The following is an 18,596-nucleotide window of genomic DNA, read 5'->3' on the forward strand; positions in this document are numbered from 1 at the left end:
TTGACTCGAATCTTTTGAATCTGTTCATTACAGTGCTGGCGAGTGTATTTTCTGTGTTAGAGTTATGCCAGTGAATCATTTACTCAACCGATGCATTATTCATTCGGTTCGTTCACAAACGAGATGACTCGTTCAGTGTTGCTCCGAGTCTCAAAACACCGACTCGTTCAGTGAAGGGGGCGTATTCGTTGATTAAGCCCAACCAATTAAATTTTCGTTCACAGCACTTACTCGAATTCTATTGGCTCTTGCTATAATCAGTCTTTGAATGGAGCTAGTTGGTGTGAACGATTCGTTCTGAATCGTTCATTTGAAAGATTTGTTCAAAATCACGAGCGAAACGCCACTAGTGGGCTCTTATCTGGAGGTTTGTATAATGTAACAGCGTGCGAATTGTGCTGCATTGTTGTAATATTAATCAAGGAAATATATCTTTCAAGGGCACATGTAGATATTAGGATATATTTTTGTGTTGTGTCGAGTCGCTGTATCTGCATTTTGTGCGCTGCTGTCCTTTATGAATCTGGTAGTGTTGTGCTCGGCTTACTCATTAACCATATAAACTTCACCAGAGTTTTAACAACATTTTAACTAATAAGAGCAGTGGACTCTTATTTAAAACACAGGTAACGGTGACCTGATCTATCTTCACTTGATCTTTGAGGTCTGAGACTCCCTCATATTACACTGCAAACAGTAAGTACTGCTCGTTGAATGACATTGAACTCTATCAACGCAGTTATGGTTGAAAACTATGTAACGTTATTAATGATTTATGAGAAGGATTCAATGACATGCAGGATATTAGGAGCACTGCCAACGTACTTTCACTTTTATTGTTACAATGAAAGTCACTCAAACCAGCGTTTTAGACATGCTGGTTTTCATTAAAGTTTAGTTGGAGTTGTTACACTCTCCTAACTGTTAAGTAACGTAAAATGTAATACAGCAATGGTTCTCAACCTATCAACTCCAAGGCCCCCCTTTGTCTGAATCAATATTCATAAACTCTCCTAAGCAAATATGTACCTCTGGTACTTCTGTTGTAATAAAACAAATAAACTCAAAAATATTATATCAGTTTTACAGATTTGCATCTTTATTTTTATTGATTTGGCATTTTAATCAAGATTATGCTATTATAACTAAATTGAAATAATTTTAAGAATTATTGGGACCCCCTGGAAGATTGCCAAGGCCTCCCAGGGGCCCTGACACAAAGACACATACAGTTTACATGTGATATAATTACCTGGTTGTCTCCTCAGTGGCAGGAATTGGCAGGCTGTCCACCAAAGGCTCAGTGCTGTTACTGTGTGACATTCAGGAGAAGTTCAGACCCACTATTTTCCAGTTCACAAACATCGTGAGCAATGCTGCAAGGTTGCTACAGGTACAGTCAGCACCTTCAGTTAATAAGCACTGCTGCAGTATTCATACAACACAATCTATAATCATATATTAAACGTGTTGTCATCACTGCATCTCGTCAGCTATCTGATTCTCTATGCATTATCTATATCCCTCTGGTTGTCTTCTGTCATTTTAGACTGAAAAATTTTAAGTTTTGAATTTTTTTTTTTTTTTTTTTTTTTTACTTCATTGCAATGGTACAAAACTGCTATTTGAACACAATAAATCATGGACTTGATTAGAAAAGGCTAAATTGTCTCTTAAAAAATAGTCAGACTTGATCTTCGTGATCTTTGTGGTCAAAAATTACAGTCATAGGAAATTAATGGGAAATACGAAAAATATGAAAACACAGTGAATTTTTATTTGTGTACAATCTATAAATCAGCCATGATGAATCAGTGTTTGATAATGTCTAATGTCTAAATATATATGTATATAATAAATAATAAAAGTAATTATGTAAATACTCTTAAAAGCCTATATCCGACTAGCTATCTAACTATCCATCTATATATATATATATATATATATATATGGTTTATAATTTAGAGGTGAGTATTTTTATATTTTGTAGTACCATTAAATCCCCTCAAAATACAAAATATTAAAGAATAAATGTTTTTGAAACAAATACTGGACATTCCTTCATCAAAAAATGTTAGGCTTATTGTGTTCGTGTCTGTTTTGACTGCCGGGAATCACAAATGTTACCCTTACAGTAAGTGAGGAATACCAGAGGAATATCCATTTAAATCTTAGCAATTAAATGGACATGATTCTGGCAGTTAAATGGACATGATCAATTTCGTTTCTCTTCCAGGCATGTCGAATCCTGAACATCCCTCAGATTTTAACCGAGCAGTACCCTAAAGGTCTGGGCCCCACTGTTCCTGAGCTGGGGGCCGAGGGCTTGAAACCTCACACAAAGACCAGTTTCTCCATGCTGACGGACAGTGTCGAGAGCTCACTCAAGAGCCTGGGAGACCCTCAGCAAGTCATACTATGTGGCATCGAGGCTCAAGCGTGCATCGCGGTAACGTCAAATGGATGTTTAAACTGGTGCCATGGCACTTTTTACTTTCACAGCCACATACTGTCGCCTGATCATGATCTTTAAGGTAGTTGTTTTACTGTAGTGTACAACCTATGATCTCCTGGAGCGAGGCATGGAGGTCCATATTGTGGCAGATGCTGTCTCCTCTCGAAGGTACAATAATAATTTTGTTTAAAATATACAAAATTGAAAACTGTTGTGATATTCATGTATCTTATGAAAAGAGTTATGTGATAAAATATGAAAAACTGTTTTAAATCAATGCAAACATGAGACACCTACATACTTGACTCACACACACATCTTTTCAAACACAAACTCCAGTCAAATGATGGATGGCATTTGGAAGCTTTTTTTCTAAAGGTCTATAGAAACTGGAGGAATTTCATAGTGTTTGCTTACAGATGAGATGGTTTTGTAAAATCTGATGTGTCCTATAAGTCAATTCTTTAAGTGATTGTCAAAAATGTGTTTTGAAAACATATCTACCTGTTGTTTTTCAGTCAGACAGATCGTCTTTTTGCACTGTCGCGACTGAAGCAGAGTGGGGCGTTTCTCACCACTACAGAGGGAGTTTTATTACAATTAGTGCAGGATGCTAAGCATCCCAACTTTAAAGAGGTACCTGCCAACCTGTCTGTCAGCCATATTTTAATTCTTTTAAACCTTGAAGGTATTTTGTCATCATCTATTCTAAATCAATCATATTTTTTCTTGTGCATATTAATGTTTATATATTAATAATTTATATATAATCTTTTCGTATTTTTAATGCAAGAAATTTAATGTGTTTGTGTGTGTATAAACATGCATATATACTCTCACCGTCACCACTTTATTAGTTTCACCTGTTCAACTGCTCGTTAATGCATATATCTAATCAGCCAATCACATGGCAGCAACTCAATGCATGTAGACATGTAGACAAGTTCAAACTGAGCATCGGAATAGGGAAGAAAGGTCATTTAAGTGACTTTGAAAGGGGTCCCAGACGGGCTGGTCTGAGAATTTCAGAAACTGCTGATCTACTGGGATTTTCATGCACAACCATCTCTAGGGTTTACAGAGAATGGTCCAAAAAAGATAAAATATCCAGTGAGCAGCAGTTCTGTGAGCGGAAATGCCTTGTTGATGCCAGAGGTCAGAGGATAATGGCCAGATTGGTTAGAGCTGATAGAAAGGCAACGGTAACTCAAATAACCACTCGTTACAACCAAGGTATACAAGGTATACAGAAGAACATCTCTGAACGCACAACATGTCGAACCTTGAAGCAGATGAGCTACAGCAGCAGAAGATCACACTGAGTGACACTCCTGATAGCTAAGAACAGGAAACTGAGGCTACAATTCACACAGGCTCACCAAAACTAGACAATAGAAGATTGGAAAAGTGTTGCCTGGTCTAATGAGTCTTTATTTCTGCTGCGACATTCAGATGGTAGGGTCAGAATTTGGCGTAAAAAAAAAAAAACATGAAAACAGGCTGCTGGTGGTGTGGGGGATATTTTCTTGGTGCACTTTGTGACCCTTAGTACCAACTGAGGATTGTTTAAATGCCACAGCCTACCTGAGTATTGTTGCTGACCATGTCCATTCCTTTATGAGCACAGTGTACCCATCTTCAGCAGGATAATGTGCCATGATACAAAACTCAGATCATCTCAAACTGGTTTCTTGTACATGACATTGAGCACGTTTACATGCACACCAGTAAGCTGATAACTCACAAATATCAGCTTATTGAAATAACCAGTTTTCCCCCTTTACATGCAAACCAGTAAACTGACAATGCAAGTAAACCTATAAAAATAAAGCTTGCTGCATGTCAGCAAGAAACTTACTGCTCATATATTATTCTCTCATGCAGTTACAAATGCAGCGTTTTGACTGAACCACTTCTACTTCTGCCGCACGAGAGATAACACATTTTTACAATTTTCTGGGTCTTGAAAGAGTCTGCGTTTGTGATATTCCTTCTTCCTCTCCTGCAAAACGCTCTGGATGTGTTTAAATCTGCACTAAGGATGCGTTTCTGTCTCGTATCACACATGCGTACTTCAATAAGCCGACAGTAAGCAGGTTAATGCGTTTACATGCCGCATGAAATTGGGGTTAGAGGCAAAAAACTACCTGTTCCGACCGGTTTATGCTTAAGTCGTTTATGACCTTACTCCAATAAAAGAAAATGGGTTACCGCGTTGCATTGTCGGCTTATTAAGCATAATCGGGTTAAGAACGTGCATGTAAACGCACTCAATGAGTTCACCAAACTCAAATGTCCTCCACAACAACCATATCTCAATCCAATAGAGCACCTTTGAGATGTGGTGGAACGGGAGATTCGCATTATGGATGTGCAGCCAACAAATCTACAGCAACTGTGGGATGCTATCATGCCAGTATGGACAAAAATCTCTGAGGAGTGTTTCCAGCTCCTTGTTGAATCTATGTTATGAAAAATTAAGGCAGGTCTGAAGGCACAATAGGGTTCAGTCCGGTGCTAGCAAAGTGTACCTAATAAAGTGGCTGGTGTATGTGTATATATACAAATAATATATAAATAAATGTAATGTAGGAAAAATCTTAATGCACATGCACGTTAAACACCAAGCTGGCATTAAAAGGAATTAGGCACAAAATTTGCATTGGCTACATTAAAATTGTACATTTTTAAGCTTGACGGCCCTAATTCCTATTACTTTTTATTTGTTCAAAAGTTGGAGTTTTTAGGGAACTATACCTTTTTATAAGACCTTAAGGAAACAATGATTCTGCAAGAGTTTTTTGGTAACACTTTAGTATGGGGAACACATATTCGCTATTAACTATGACTTTTGCCTCAAACTCCTAATTTACTGCTTATTGATAGTTAGTAAGTTAGTTGTTAAGTTTAGGTATTCGGTAGGATTAAGGGATGCAGAATAAGGCATTAATATGTGCTTTATAAGTACTAATAAACAGCCAATATTCTAGTAGTATGCAAGCTAATAAGCAACTAGCTGAAAGTGAGAATTGTTCCCAATACTAAAGTGTTACCAGTGTTGTTTTTTTTTTTTTTTTTTATCCCTGCTTGTAATTGTAGGTTTCTTTGTGTCTGAATGAGAGCATAACGAGGAAGCGCTGAGGTAGATGGGATTTTGTGCTGATTAGGTTTGCATTTGACTATTGCTCTGTTCATGTTCTGACCTGTCCTCCTTCATTTTTCGCACACAGATTCAGAAACTCTTGGCTCACCCCTCCCCTGATACAGGCCTGCTGGCCTTCTTCAGCTCTCTATAGGGCCAGTCACACACCACACCCTGCAGACATAATTACATAAATTACTAAAAATCAGCACAAACTGCTCTCTGAACCTGTTGGACTCATGTGATCTTTGAACATTTGCGTATTCAATTAAATATTTACTTCCATGGAAACACAAATATTTTAAATTTCAAAAAGTTGTCAGATGGTTCTAAAATTCGGTGTCAGAAGAACAGTAAGATTGTTGGTAACGCTAAAATAAGGCTCTGCATGTTAACATTAGTTAATGCATTAGATATCATAAACTAACAATAAGCATATTTTACACCATTTATGGTAACATTTACAGTAAAATCCCACTATTTAATGTTTGTTAATGCATTAACTAACATTGTTCATTGTTAGTTCGTATTAGCTCAAGTCCTTAAAATGATATTAACAGATACAGCTTTTGATTTGAATTAGTAGTGATCTATTAGTACATTAATTAACATTAACTAAAATTAATAAATGCTTTTTAAAATAATAAGTATTTTTCATTGTTAGTTCATGTTAACTAATGTTAGCAAATGGAACCTTGTTATAAAGTGTTGCCGCATTGATTAATCTAGGTTCATTTTAATTTATAAATATACTATTTTGGTAACACTTTACAATAAGATTTCATTAGTCAACAAATTAAGTTAACATGAATAAAGAATGAACAATACTTCTGCAGCATTTATTAATCTTAGTTAATGTTAATTTCAATTATTAAAATCAAAAGTTGTATTTAACATTAATGCACCATAAACTAACATTAACAAACAATGAATGACTGTATTTTTATTAACTAACATTAACAAAGATTAATAAATACTGTAACAAATGTATTGTTCATTGGTAGTTCATATTAGTTAATTAACTAATGTTAACAAATGAGACCTTATTGTACTTAGTTCATGTTAACTTGCATGTTAAGTGATATAAATGTATAAAACCTTATTGTAAAGCATTGCCAAATGATTATATTCTGTACATGCATCACTATAAAATAAGAATAAAATATTATGTGTTAGCCTCTTGGTTATTCATATGCTGTTAATATGTGTGTGATACCTAACATGTTTGTTTTTTGCCCCTTTGCATTATGAAATGTGTCAAGTGCGAAATCCACCAGGATGCAAAGATCACTGTGTCATAAGACCAAGAAAATCTCAATGGAAATTATTACAGTGGTTTCCCGCCTGTAGCTCGACTCCTCTCCTATTTCAGCAGTGAAACAGGAACTTACTCGCCAGTAAAACACTGAAAGCGCAGCCATGAGAGGAGGAGGAGAGAACGAGAGAGAGGAGGAGGAACATACCAAGTTCTCAAATGTCACATGGAGGGTGGAGTGTGTGACGTTCAACACGGGCAGAAAGGGAGGGGAAAGAGAAAGAAAGGGAAGAACTTTTTCCGACAGTTTTTTTTCTTCTCCCAAACACTAATTTCAAACAAAACGTGTTAACTTACACGCTTCAAGCAGCGAATGAATGCAGCGATAAACATAGAAGAGCGACAAAGGACAAATAAACGTTTGCTGAGATCCCTCAGCTGCCTCTGTGCAGCAGATGACAGCATTAAAAATTGACAGGGTGAAGTCGGTGGCCTTTTGACAGGATTGAGGTATGTTTTTTACTCAGCTATTACAAACATATTTATCTCTTAGAAAGCTATATTCTAAATAAATGGATCTATAAGTGTATCTAACATTTGATTGTAATGCTTTGAGTATCTGTTTTTCAAACCATTACTTAATGAGTTTTAAATAAGATTGAGATTTCTATTACAACATACTGTTAAATTATATTGACTTGCAACTGTTTACGACTTGGTTACACAGCTTAGCTGGAATGCATGGGTTAACACATAGTATTACATAATGTTTTGTTTTCTCTGCACCTCAGACATCCCCTTAAGCATGACTTCTGAACTGGACTCTAGTTTAACCAGCATTGACTGGCTTCCTCAGCTGGGAATCAGCACCTTGCGATCAGGGAAAGAAAGAGTGGAACGAAAAAAAGAACGAGGAAGAGAGAAGGACATCCCTCCCATACCTACACCGTCCCCTGGATCTAATTCCAAAGTGAAGCCCCCCCACAGCTACGCCACTCTGATAGCCATGGCAATAAGTTCTGCTCCTGAAATGAAGCTGAGTTTGAATGATATTTACACATGGATCAGTAATACATTTCCTTACTACAGCAGAGCAGGAAGAGGATGGAAGGTAAAGGCCAGACCACTACATGACCACTTCCTTTTGATAAATAGTGCAGTGAGACACAGTTATATATGCGTTTGTGCTCGAACTGGGTCTATGATTTGGCTTTACACCATTAATGATTTGAGTCTAGAAAGAAACTATTGTGAAATATTAATGTAGCTGAAAGCTATTTTTGGTATATTATGGTCAGTGGCATGAAGTTAAACATGCCAGGTTGATTGTCCTGATATGACGAAAAAGCCTCATTAAAAGAATGAAACTCTTGAAAAGGAAAAACTCATTAAGTATTTTGGCATAACATTTTATTATTTATTTCTTAGAATTAAAAAAAAATCAGATAATTTGAGCTTTTTTGACAAGACTAGGTTAGTTTAGGTTGTAAAATGGTGTGAATCCTCAGAAAAGTTTGAATACTAATTTATATTTGTGGGAAAAAAAATCTTTTTATCATAAAAATATTTGTAAACATTTTTAAAATAATGATTATGATGTGTATACTCATGTATAAGTTACAATTGCTTTGTACTTGATGTACAAATATTTCACATAACATTTTTTGTTAAATCGTTAAATTCACTTATATTTCATTGACTCCTTAACTAAAACAAGTTCAAACTTCACAATTTTTTAACATTTCATCATTTTCCATCATACAGTTCTATGTGTTCTTTATTAGGGCCCGAGCACCGATGGTGTGAGCACCCTATTGTAATTGCTCAGTCAATTCTTCTTCTTCTCCAAAATGAATCACGTTTTTGAGGGCCTAAACATGCTCGAAAACTCATTAAACTTTTGCACACACGTCAGAAGAGGTGAAAATTTACTGATATGGGTTTCAGAATTAGGTGTGACAAAATGGCTCGATAGCACCACCTACAAAATTTCAATTGAGCTACGCTACGTTTCACGTACAGGTATGAAATTTGGTAGACACATGTAACAACCCAGTACCTACAAAAAAGCCCCTGGGTGCAAAATCTGAAAACCCAACAGGAAGCGTGAGATATTTTGAATTTTCTTTGCAAAATATTTGCAGCTTTTGCCATTTCCAGACGTTGTACTCTAACAAACTTTTCCTAGAGCTTTAATCAGATCAACATCATATTCGGTCAGTCTAATCTAAAGGCCTTTGTGACATTAAATTGCGAAGATCTTGAGTTTTCGCTGAAGGGCGTGTCCATGGCGGCCCGACAAAGTTTGATGTTTCGCCATGAAACAGGAAGTTGTTGTAACTCGTTTTACATGTTTTATTACATTTTATTTATATAAAAAAAACTAAAATAACGGTCTTGAAGGACCATAGATGTTCAATTTCAGAGCCATGAAAGACTCATCTTACTGAGCCCATGGAGCAAGTCATGTCATCAGCATTACTTAACCAGTTTGTGTTTGTAAACATGAGGTTTCTTCTGTCCAGTGCTTAATTTCTCTTTTGCTAGACATAACACTGATTTGAATTGTCCAGGGAGCTCTGGATTTGCATCATATCCTACTGTTAAAATACATCTTCTGCTTTTTAAGGTGTCAAACAGACTACTTTTCACTATTGCATACATAAAATGTGTATATGATTCATCACATAGATGTTATCGATGTGAAATGACAATTTGTAGGTGTGTAGTGATGAAGGAAATGTGTTGCAGTCTCTTCACATGAAGTAAAGCTAAATGATATATGATGTTCTTTAACTGGAAACTATGATTATTTGAGGAATCATGTTTTAATCAGATTTTAGTTAATGACTCATATAAAGACTGATATGTAAATGTACACTACTGTTCAAGACTTTGTGATCGGTAAGATGGAAGAAGTCTCTTATGCACACCAAGTCTTCATTTTGTTCAACCCTCCTAAAATACAGATACATATATATAAATCTCTGTTTTTTCTCCTAGAACTCAATTCGGCACAATTTGTCCCTCAACAAATGTTTCCGGAAAATTCCTCGACCACAGAGCGATCCTGGGAAGGTGATGTAGTCAAATATTTTATTTTGTTCATTAATATCTGAGTTTACTGCCATTGCCTCTATTACTGCCATGCTAATAACTTTTTAAACAATTTTAAGACTCTCAAATCCACAGACTCTTTTGCTTACTAATACTGAAATAAAAATAATCACCTGTTTTAGGGGTCATACTGGACGATGGATGTACCGCCTGACTCATCTCAACCCAGAGGGGTCAAACGTCCTTATCCTAAAGAAGAGGAGGTAAGAATACATCACATGAAATTTCCTCATCACATCTGTGAGATCAGTTTTTCACTCACTGGCATCCCTGTTTCAGGATCCATCCTCGGAGGCCGAAGTACCTGTCAATCAACCGGAGCCCCTCCCACCTCAGCCAGACACCAAAAGCATGTTCTCCCCCCCTCCTTGCAAGGTTCGAAGTCATTTCTTCTGCTTTTCTATTTCTATTAAGGATTATTAAGGAAGGTCCTCTTAGAACAAAGCTTGAGGTCTAAGAATGAGGAAATGATAGTGTAAGGTAAACAAAATAGTGTTTGTCACTGGTGGACTTCATAATCACTTTCATTTATAATGAATTTGGGTGCATGCATCACCTTAAGAGAATAGTTCAGAATATTTTCTCATCCTCATGTCATTCCAAACCTGTATGGTATAATTTTTATTCATGGAACACAAAGGAGATATTTTAAAAAGTCTTTTCATGGCTCTTTTTACAGTGAAAGTTATACCAGTGTGACCATGGTTGTCAGTCTTTAACAAGGACTAAAAGCATCAAAAATGTAGTCCATATGACTTGTGTGCTGTATTACAAGTCTTCTGAAGTCCTATTATAGCTTAAAGTGGAGATTAAATGGACGTAGCGACAGATATTTTCTTCCGTTTTGTGCATCCGAGTTTAGCGAAAAAGACAAAGTGTAGGGCGGGGATTTGGTTCTATCCATTGGTTGGTGATTGGATTTTGAGATTTGGGCGTTGCATTCAAAAATGAATGTGAATTTGTAGTCAATTACGGGTTTAAGTGGACTAAATGTTTGGTGAATACTGGTATACATCACCAGAGACCCACTTTCACTGGAAGATCGAGTTCTGACATTTTGATTAAACATTAGAAAGTAAAAAAAAAATGTTTAGAAATGAAACATAAAATCAGTTACTTTTTAAAGTAATGCATTATAGTATTGCGTTACTCCCTAAAAAAGTAACTTAGTTATTTTTTATGGAAAGTAATGTGTTACTTTTGCATTCTCATCTGGGCTGGGCTTGCTTGTTTATTTTTAATAAAATAAAATAAAAAAATAAAGTTACATTTTTGGCAAATGTAAAGGCCCTAAAAGCGAAATAAATAAGCGTTAGACATTAGGACATGCAAATTCACATCTGTACAGTAGAGGGCGCAGCTCAAGCTAAACTTTCAGCTGTGCTGCTGTTCTGGATTGCAGAAGAATAGGATGCAGGAGAAGAAAGTTCAACAGTCTTCAGCAATTAAAAAAATGAAACACAAATGTTATGTTTATTTCTTAATAAAGTGACATTAAATACATAAAGTATATTTGTGTAATTTAACAGTTAATTGTTGCAGGTTTGCCTAATATTCTGAGTTTGCATTTCACTGTTTTTATTCAGTTTGAGGAATACTGAATCTGTTTTGTGCAAGTGAGATGAGTAAATGCCTGCTCACATTTAGTCTAGAAATAAAATAACCATCATGTTTACACCTCATGTTTATGTCTCTGTGCCTCACTCTAATGGGGACTGAAGAGGTGTCAGTCAATAAATGGGAAAACAAAGTAACTTGCATTACCTATTTGAAAAAATAACTGAGATGTTTTGTTGTAAATTTAAAAGTAATGCGTTACTTTAAGAGTTACTATACTTGGAAAAGTAATCTGATTACGTAACTCGGATTACTTGGAATGTGTTACACGCAACAACATTGATGTCAAATTTGTCATAACGTGTTTAAAGGTGCCAGGTTTAACAAGCGTGGATTGAAAGATTTTCATATGGAAAACTTTTATGGTGCTTTTTGTCCTTGTTGGAACTTAAACCACATGATCACTATAAACTGTTGTAGAAAAGAGCTGCTTGAAGATTCTTCAAAAATTCTGCTTTATGGAAAAAATATCTCAGAGTTTGGAGCAACATGAGGATGAGTAAATAATGACAGAATTTTCATTTTTGACCAAACTATTCCTTTAACTGGTGTATGGCATATTGTTTATCCAAATTACTCTCAAATTTATCTCTGCAGTCATTGTTTCCACAGCAACGTCCAAGTGCCCCCATACCTACATCTCTTCCTTCGAACCCTCATGCTGATCCCCCTCTCCGATTCTCCTTTGCTGATTTGAACCTACCGGATCTGTACAATTCCTTTCAGTCCCTCTGTCGCTCCGTGAGAGGGAGAGTCACCTCACAATGTAAGTAAATCGATTATGCCACTCTTATTGCTTTAGCTTACTATTTGCTTTCAAAGATTTAGAATTGATACATTTTAAGATTAGGTGTGCTTATTAATCTCTTTCTCTCTCACTCTCTCTCATAGCGGACGTTCCCAATTTACTTGGATTTACCCATGATAGTACACCACTCCACACCCCAACCCTGCCTCCTCTCTCCCCCTGCCCCTGTCCAAACCCCAATATTAACCAGTATACCAACCCAAACTCTACTTTTAACCCAAACCTCAATACCAACGGCAACTTCAACCCAAATACACCCAATACTAACTCTAGTTTTATCCCCAACCTAAACCAAAACCAGAACGCTAACATTCATCCAACCTCCAACACTGAACCTGACAAGCTGCTACACGGTAATGGTGAGTGTAACTGCTCAGTAGTGACATGTTGATGGGATATGAGTGTCCTGATGACCTGATTCTCTCTTTCTCTCTTTTAGTTGTTCCTGCAGACTGGTTCAGTAACGCTGACTCTTTGAGAGAGAGTTTCAGAATTGCTAGTAGTCTGGACTGGGCTAACATTGACCTCACCTGTCACCCTGGTCAGTACTCAACTATAGACTACAGTGAGATACATAATGCACAACATGCTTTCATTTTATGCTCTGGATTTACAGTTTAGTTTCAAAGGGACTGTCTTGGAATTTGTTGATCCAGAAGCACTATTTTCTACTGTTGAGAAACTATTTTAAAACTGTAGCTTGGCAAGTTACAAGCTTCTCATAAATGAAAACAATCAGGCTACCCTTTGGAAAAAATAGCTTCACTAAACACAGCTAACAAAACATAGCTGACTACTTTGATGCCATATAAGGAGGAAATATCTTTTTAAATATATAAGGATATAAGGATGTCTTTAACTTATATTATTAATACACATATATTTACATGTATAAACAAACTTGCTAATTTATATACAGGGGCACTGTCCTGGAAAACTTTCATTTACACACACATAGATGTAAGCAATAAGGTACGAGAGGCTGTGCTGTATCGTGAATAAGTCACGGCTGAAGGGCGTTGTTAGCCACGATGTGAAGCGGGGAGTGCCTGCAACCCCTTCAGCCGTGACTTATTCACGATACAGCACTAGCCTCGAGTACCTTATTGCTTTTATAAAACGGTTACCACACAATACAAATATTAAAGCCAAAAATATGTATCAATGTAACTTTCATGAAGTAAACTTTTTCTAAAAGCCTTCCTTCCACCGGAAAAAATAGCCCCTGACCGTGAACAGCAACAGAAGTTACATTATTACGCCATTAGATGGTGGCAAAGACTGTCAGTCAGTAGTGAAGACTTTTACATTGAAAAGACTGAATTGCTGTGAACACGGAACAAGACACAACTGACAAATGCTTTGACTAGCACTGTCAGTCACGGGAAAACCCCTTAACTGTTAAAAGGACAAGATAATACATCGGACATTTAAACAGATTTTTTTATTATGAACATAGGACTGACCTGAAGGAAAATGCGAAATCTGAATGCAGGTAATAAACTCGCTCACTCGATCTCTTTCTCACTATACTCTTCTACATAATACAGTAAGATTCAATGAACAATATCAACTGAGAACAAACAGTTTATGTTGCTAAGAGTGGTTGCTAAGGGTGTTGTGTAGTAATACACAGAACCGTTGGGTGAAGCACTTCTGTTTAAATGTCCGATGTATTATCTTGTCCTTTTATCAGTTAAGGGGTTTTCCTGTGACTGACAGCGCTAGTCTAAGCATTTGTCAGTTGCGTCTTGTTCCGTTTTCAAGACAATTCAGTCTTTTCAATATAAAAGTCTTCGCTACTGACTGACACACTCATAAAGACAGTCTTTGCCGCCATCTAATGGTGTAATAATGTGACTTCTGTTGCTGTTCACGGTCAGAGACTATTTTTTCCAGTGGAAGCAAGGCTTTTAGAAAAAGTTTACTTCATGAATGTTGCATTGATACATATTTCTGGCTTTAATATTTGTATTGTGTGGTAACCGTTTTATAAAAGCAATAAGGTTCTCAAGGCTAATGCTGTATCGAGAATAAGTTGTATGTGTGAAAATAAAAGTTTTCCAGGACAGTGCCCCTGTATATAAATTTGCACATTGTTTATACATATACAGGTGCTGGTCATATAATTAGAATATCATCAAAAAGTTGATTTATTTCATTAATTCCATTCAAAAAGTGAAACTTATATATAATATCCATTCATTACACACAGTCTGATATATTTCAAATGTTTATTTCTTTTAATTTTGATGATTATAACTGACAACTAAGGAAAATCCCAAATTCAGTATCTCAGAAAATTAAAATATTACTTAAGACCAATACAAAAAGAAAGGATTTTTAGAAATCTTGGCCAACTGAAAAGTATGAACATGAAAAGTATGAGCATGTACAGCACTCAATACTTAGTTGGGGCTCCTTTTGCCTGAATTACTGCAGCAATGCGGTGCGGCATGGAGTCGATCAGTCTGTGGCACTGCTCAGGTGTTATAAGAGCCCAGGTTGCTCTGATAGTGGCCTTCAACTCTTCTGCATTGTTGGGTCTGGCATATCGCATCTTCCTCTTCACAATACCCCATAGATTTTCTATGGGGTTAAGGTCAGGCGAGTTTGCTGGCCAATTAAGAACAGGGATACCATGGTCCTTAAACCAGGTACTGGTAGCTTTGGCACTGTGTGCAGGTGCCAACTCCTGTTGGAAAATGAAATCTGCATCTCCATAAAGTTGGTCAGCAGCAGGAAGCATGAAGTGCTCTAAAACTTCCTGGTATACGGCTGCATTGACCTTGGACCTCAGAAAACACAGTGGACCAACACCAGCAGATGACATGGCACCCCAAACCATCACTGACTGTGGAAACTTTACACTGGACCTCAAGCAACGTGAATTGTGTGCCTCTCCTCTCTTCCTCCAGACTCTGAGACCCTGATTTCCAAAGGAAATGCAAAATTTACTTTCATCAGAGAACATAACTTTGGACCACTCAGCAGCAGTCCAGTCCTTTTTGTCTTTAGCCCAGGCGAGACGCTTCTGACGCTGTCTGTTGTTCAAGAGTGGCTTGACACAAGGAATGCGACAGCTGAAACCCATTTCTTGCATACGTCTGTGCGTAGTGGTTCTTGAAACACTGACTCCAGCTGCAGTCCACTCTTTGTGAATCTCCCCCACATTTTTGAATGGGTTTTGTTTCACAATCCTCTCAGGGTGCGTTTATCCCTATTGCTTGTACACTTTTTTCTACCACATCTTTTCCTTCCCTTCGCCTCTCTATTAATGTGCTTGGACACAGAGCTCTGTGAACAGCCAGCCTCTTTTGCAATGACCTTTTGTGTCTTGCCCTCCTTGTGCAAGGTGTCAATGGTCGTCTTTTGGACAACTGTCAAGTCAGCAGTCTTCCCCATGATTGTGTAGCCTACAGAACTAGACTGAGAGACCATTTAAAGTCCTTTGAAGGTGTTTTGAGTTAATTAGCTGATTAGAGTGTGGCACCAGGTGTCTTCAATATTGAACCTTTTCACAATATTCTAATTTTCTGAGATACTGAATTTGGGATTTTCCTTAGTTGTCAGTTATAATCATCAAAATTAAAAGAAATAAACATTTGAAATATATCAGTCTGTGTGTAATGAATGAATATAATATACAAGTTTCACTTTTTGAATGGAATTAGTGAAATAAATCAACTTTTTGATGATATTCTAATTATATGACCAGCACCTGTATATATATGGATGTGTGTGTGTGTGTGTGTGTGTGTGTGTGTGTATGTATGTACATATATATATATATATATATAATTTTTTTGAAAGAACTTAATACTTTTATTCAGCACATTATGCATTAAATTTATAAAAAGTTACAATAAAAACTTTTACATTGTAACCAGTAGTTTCTATTCATCAAATAATAGAAAGAAATGTATTAAGCAAACATATGTTTATATAAGTATTTATATTTCTATAAGTATTTCTTTGGCTAAACATTACTTTTTCCCTATAAAATGTTTTTAAAATAATGGACAGTACTACAAAACTGCAGTATATCAGTGTAAGGGAGATTTATTAAGCATCTCTGTCTGTGTTGTTCTCATCTAGACCTGGTAGAGAGCATGCGTCAGGCCGAGCTCTGTGACTGGGCATTGGATTCAGCTCTCTTCACCTCACTCTGTGATTCACTCAACCGTTTCTTCACTCAGAAGGGTCTCATTGGCTCGTCTTCTAGTGGCCCCTCCTCTTTTGCACAAATGGCCCCACCTCCTCTCAATATTCCGCCCACTAACCCTCCCACCCTGGCTAGTTTAACTCAACCCTCTCCACTCATATACTCCTCCCAGCTCCCTCCTGGCACTGGTGAACCTCCTCTCCAAAGTCCCAGGAGAACCCTGACCCCTCACACCCACAACCAGACAGCACAAAGACCACCAGGGCTGCAGCCCACCACGAGCCAGCCTCTGACTCCTAACGGTATGCTGAAAGATCCCTTGCAGGACCACTTTGTATCTAAACTTAAAGGGATAGTTCACCCAAAAATGAAAATTCTGACATCATTTACTCACCCTCATGTAGAGTGACCACCTGGTTATTGCTCTGTTGCAGGACGTAGATGTGATTGTGTTAGAGAGAGATACATTTACTACTATTATACTACGTAAATATTGATTTACGTTAGTTGGAAAGCCTATTTGGTATAATGTTTGATAATAACATGTTTTAAATCGCCAGTTAGCTTTGTTAATTGTGATTGGCACTCAATTGGCCCAGGTTTGAGTGAGACAATGTAATTTACTCTACCGGAACTATTCAGTCTGTCACTGAGTAACAGGCCAGGTAAAAATCACATTTTCTACTAAAATCAATTTCCTTATGTAGCAACTAGTTTATTTTCCTTATGCATGCTTACATCTTGCAGAATGTGGGATGAAGCTCCCAATTTTGATAGGTCACCCTACCCTCATGTAATTTCAAACCTTTCTATGACGTTCTTTCTTCTGTGGAACATAAGATATTATGAAGAACGTTTTAACCGTTTTTGCCCACGCATGTTGATTTGGACCCCATTGACTTTCATTGTATGGACAAAAAACGAAAAAAGTATATACGAAGTATATTCTGTTGTGTTCTGCAGAATAAAGAAATATCATGATGTTGAGTAAATGATGACAATTTTCATTTTTGGGTGAACTATCTCTTTAAGTGCCCTTACTGTCATTCATTCAGAGGAAATGGGTGCTGCTATGTTGGTCTAATTGCTCAGATGTCCTAATATGATGTTATTCTGTCTTTATGCAGCACTTCAAACTCAACCACTGACCCCAACAGGTCATCCACCTTTGAAGAATCTTCATAGCAACAGTGAAGAAATCCAGGATGATTTTGATTGGGATTCACTGATTGAATAATTTTGTTGGCAGATATACACACATGAATACACAGTAAGAGAAGACAATTATTGAGAATAGTGATCAGTATGTGTCAAGGTGGTGAGGCCAACTCATTCATCTTGTTTCATGTGCATATTCAACAAAAGCAGCACCATCTTAACAATGACTATCATTCAGGTGTTTGTTTCCTTTTAGTTCAGTTCTGCCTTACAATTTATTTGGCACAATGGTGCTGCTATAGTCAGCTGCATGTTGATATGCTGGTTAACAATGATAACAAGCATCAAAGTGTGAGGTTAACCAAAACGTGCAATGCAATATATTCATCATGTTTGTTCCTCAACTGCTCCTGACCTTAAAGGTTAGGGTGGATCAATCCTGATAATGTTTTTTATTAATGTAACATCCCTTTTCTCTTAGCTCACGCTACACACACACCCGACTGCCTTTTACGTCAGCGTATTACAATGTAAATAATGTTAGCACTTCCAAAGCCTTAGCCAACTGACAATGGTTTTTGCTGAATGTTGATCTACTGTCACAGTTCAGTACTTATTGAAAGAAGTTTTTGACCAAAAATAGCATGTACACAATTTGTGGGAGAATAAATGGAGTTTAACAGTACAGAGATATATTATGACAATACATATGGGTGTATATTGACTGAAACCGATCAACATTTATTGCTTGATATTACTACATTTTGTCACATAGATGTTCCTCCCTAATGGGATATGCTGTCTTCAGTTAAAAACAAATAAAAGGAAATGCTTAACTCACTGTCATTTTAATTGCCATTTAAAATCAAATCAATGCAA

General features: G+C 36.8%; 1 protein-coding gene across 6 annotated transcripts; it reads left to right on the forward strand.

Annotated features, from left to right (window-relative positions):
• Positions 1–270: 270 nt before the first annotated feature.
• LOC127496740 (isochorismatase domain-containing protein 2) lies at positions 271–18,553 on the forward strand. 6 transcript variants are annotated; one of them, XM_051864471.1, is made up of 13 exons: positions 2,547–2,623; positions 2,974–3,091; positions 5,555–5,597; positions 5,686–7,362; positions 7,644–7,963; positions 9,856–9,930; positions 10,092–10,172; positions 10,249–10,344; positions 12,184–12,352; positions 12,478–12,753; positions 12,834–12,935; positions 16,493–16,861; positions 17,687–18,553. In XM_051864471.1, the coding sequence occupies exons 5-13, from the start codon at positions 7,658–7,660 to the stop codon at positions 17,794–17,796; spliced, it is 1,584 nt and encodes a 527-aa protein (XP_051720431.1). In that variant the 5' UTR covers positions 2,547–2,623; positions 2,974–3,091; positions 5,555–5,597; positions 5,686–7,362; positions 7,644–7,657; the 3' UTR covers positions 17,797–18,553. The 6 variants fall into 6 exon arrangements, with proteins under 6 accessions (XP_051720434.1, XP_051720436.1, XP_051720435.1 ...); XM_051864472.1 differs by having other exon boundaries at positions 12,478–12,747; XM_051864473.1 differs by having other exon boundaries at positions 12,199–12,352.
• Positions 18,554–18,596: the final 43 nt, after the last annotated feature.

This window comes from Ctenopharyngodon idella, chromosome 16 (genome assembly GCF_019924925.1).
Source record: "Ctenopharyngodon idella isolate HZGC_01 chromosome 16, HZGC01, whole genome shotgun sequence".
Classification (NCBI taxonomy): Eukaryota; Metazoa; Chordata; class Actinopteri; order Cypriniformes; family Xenocyprididae; genus Ctenopharyngodon; species Ctenopharyngodon idella.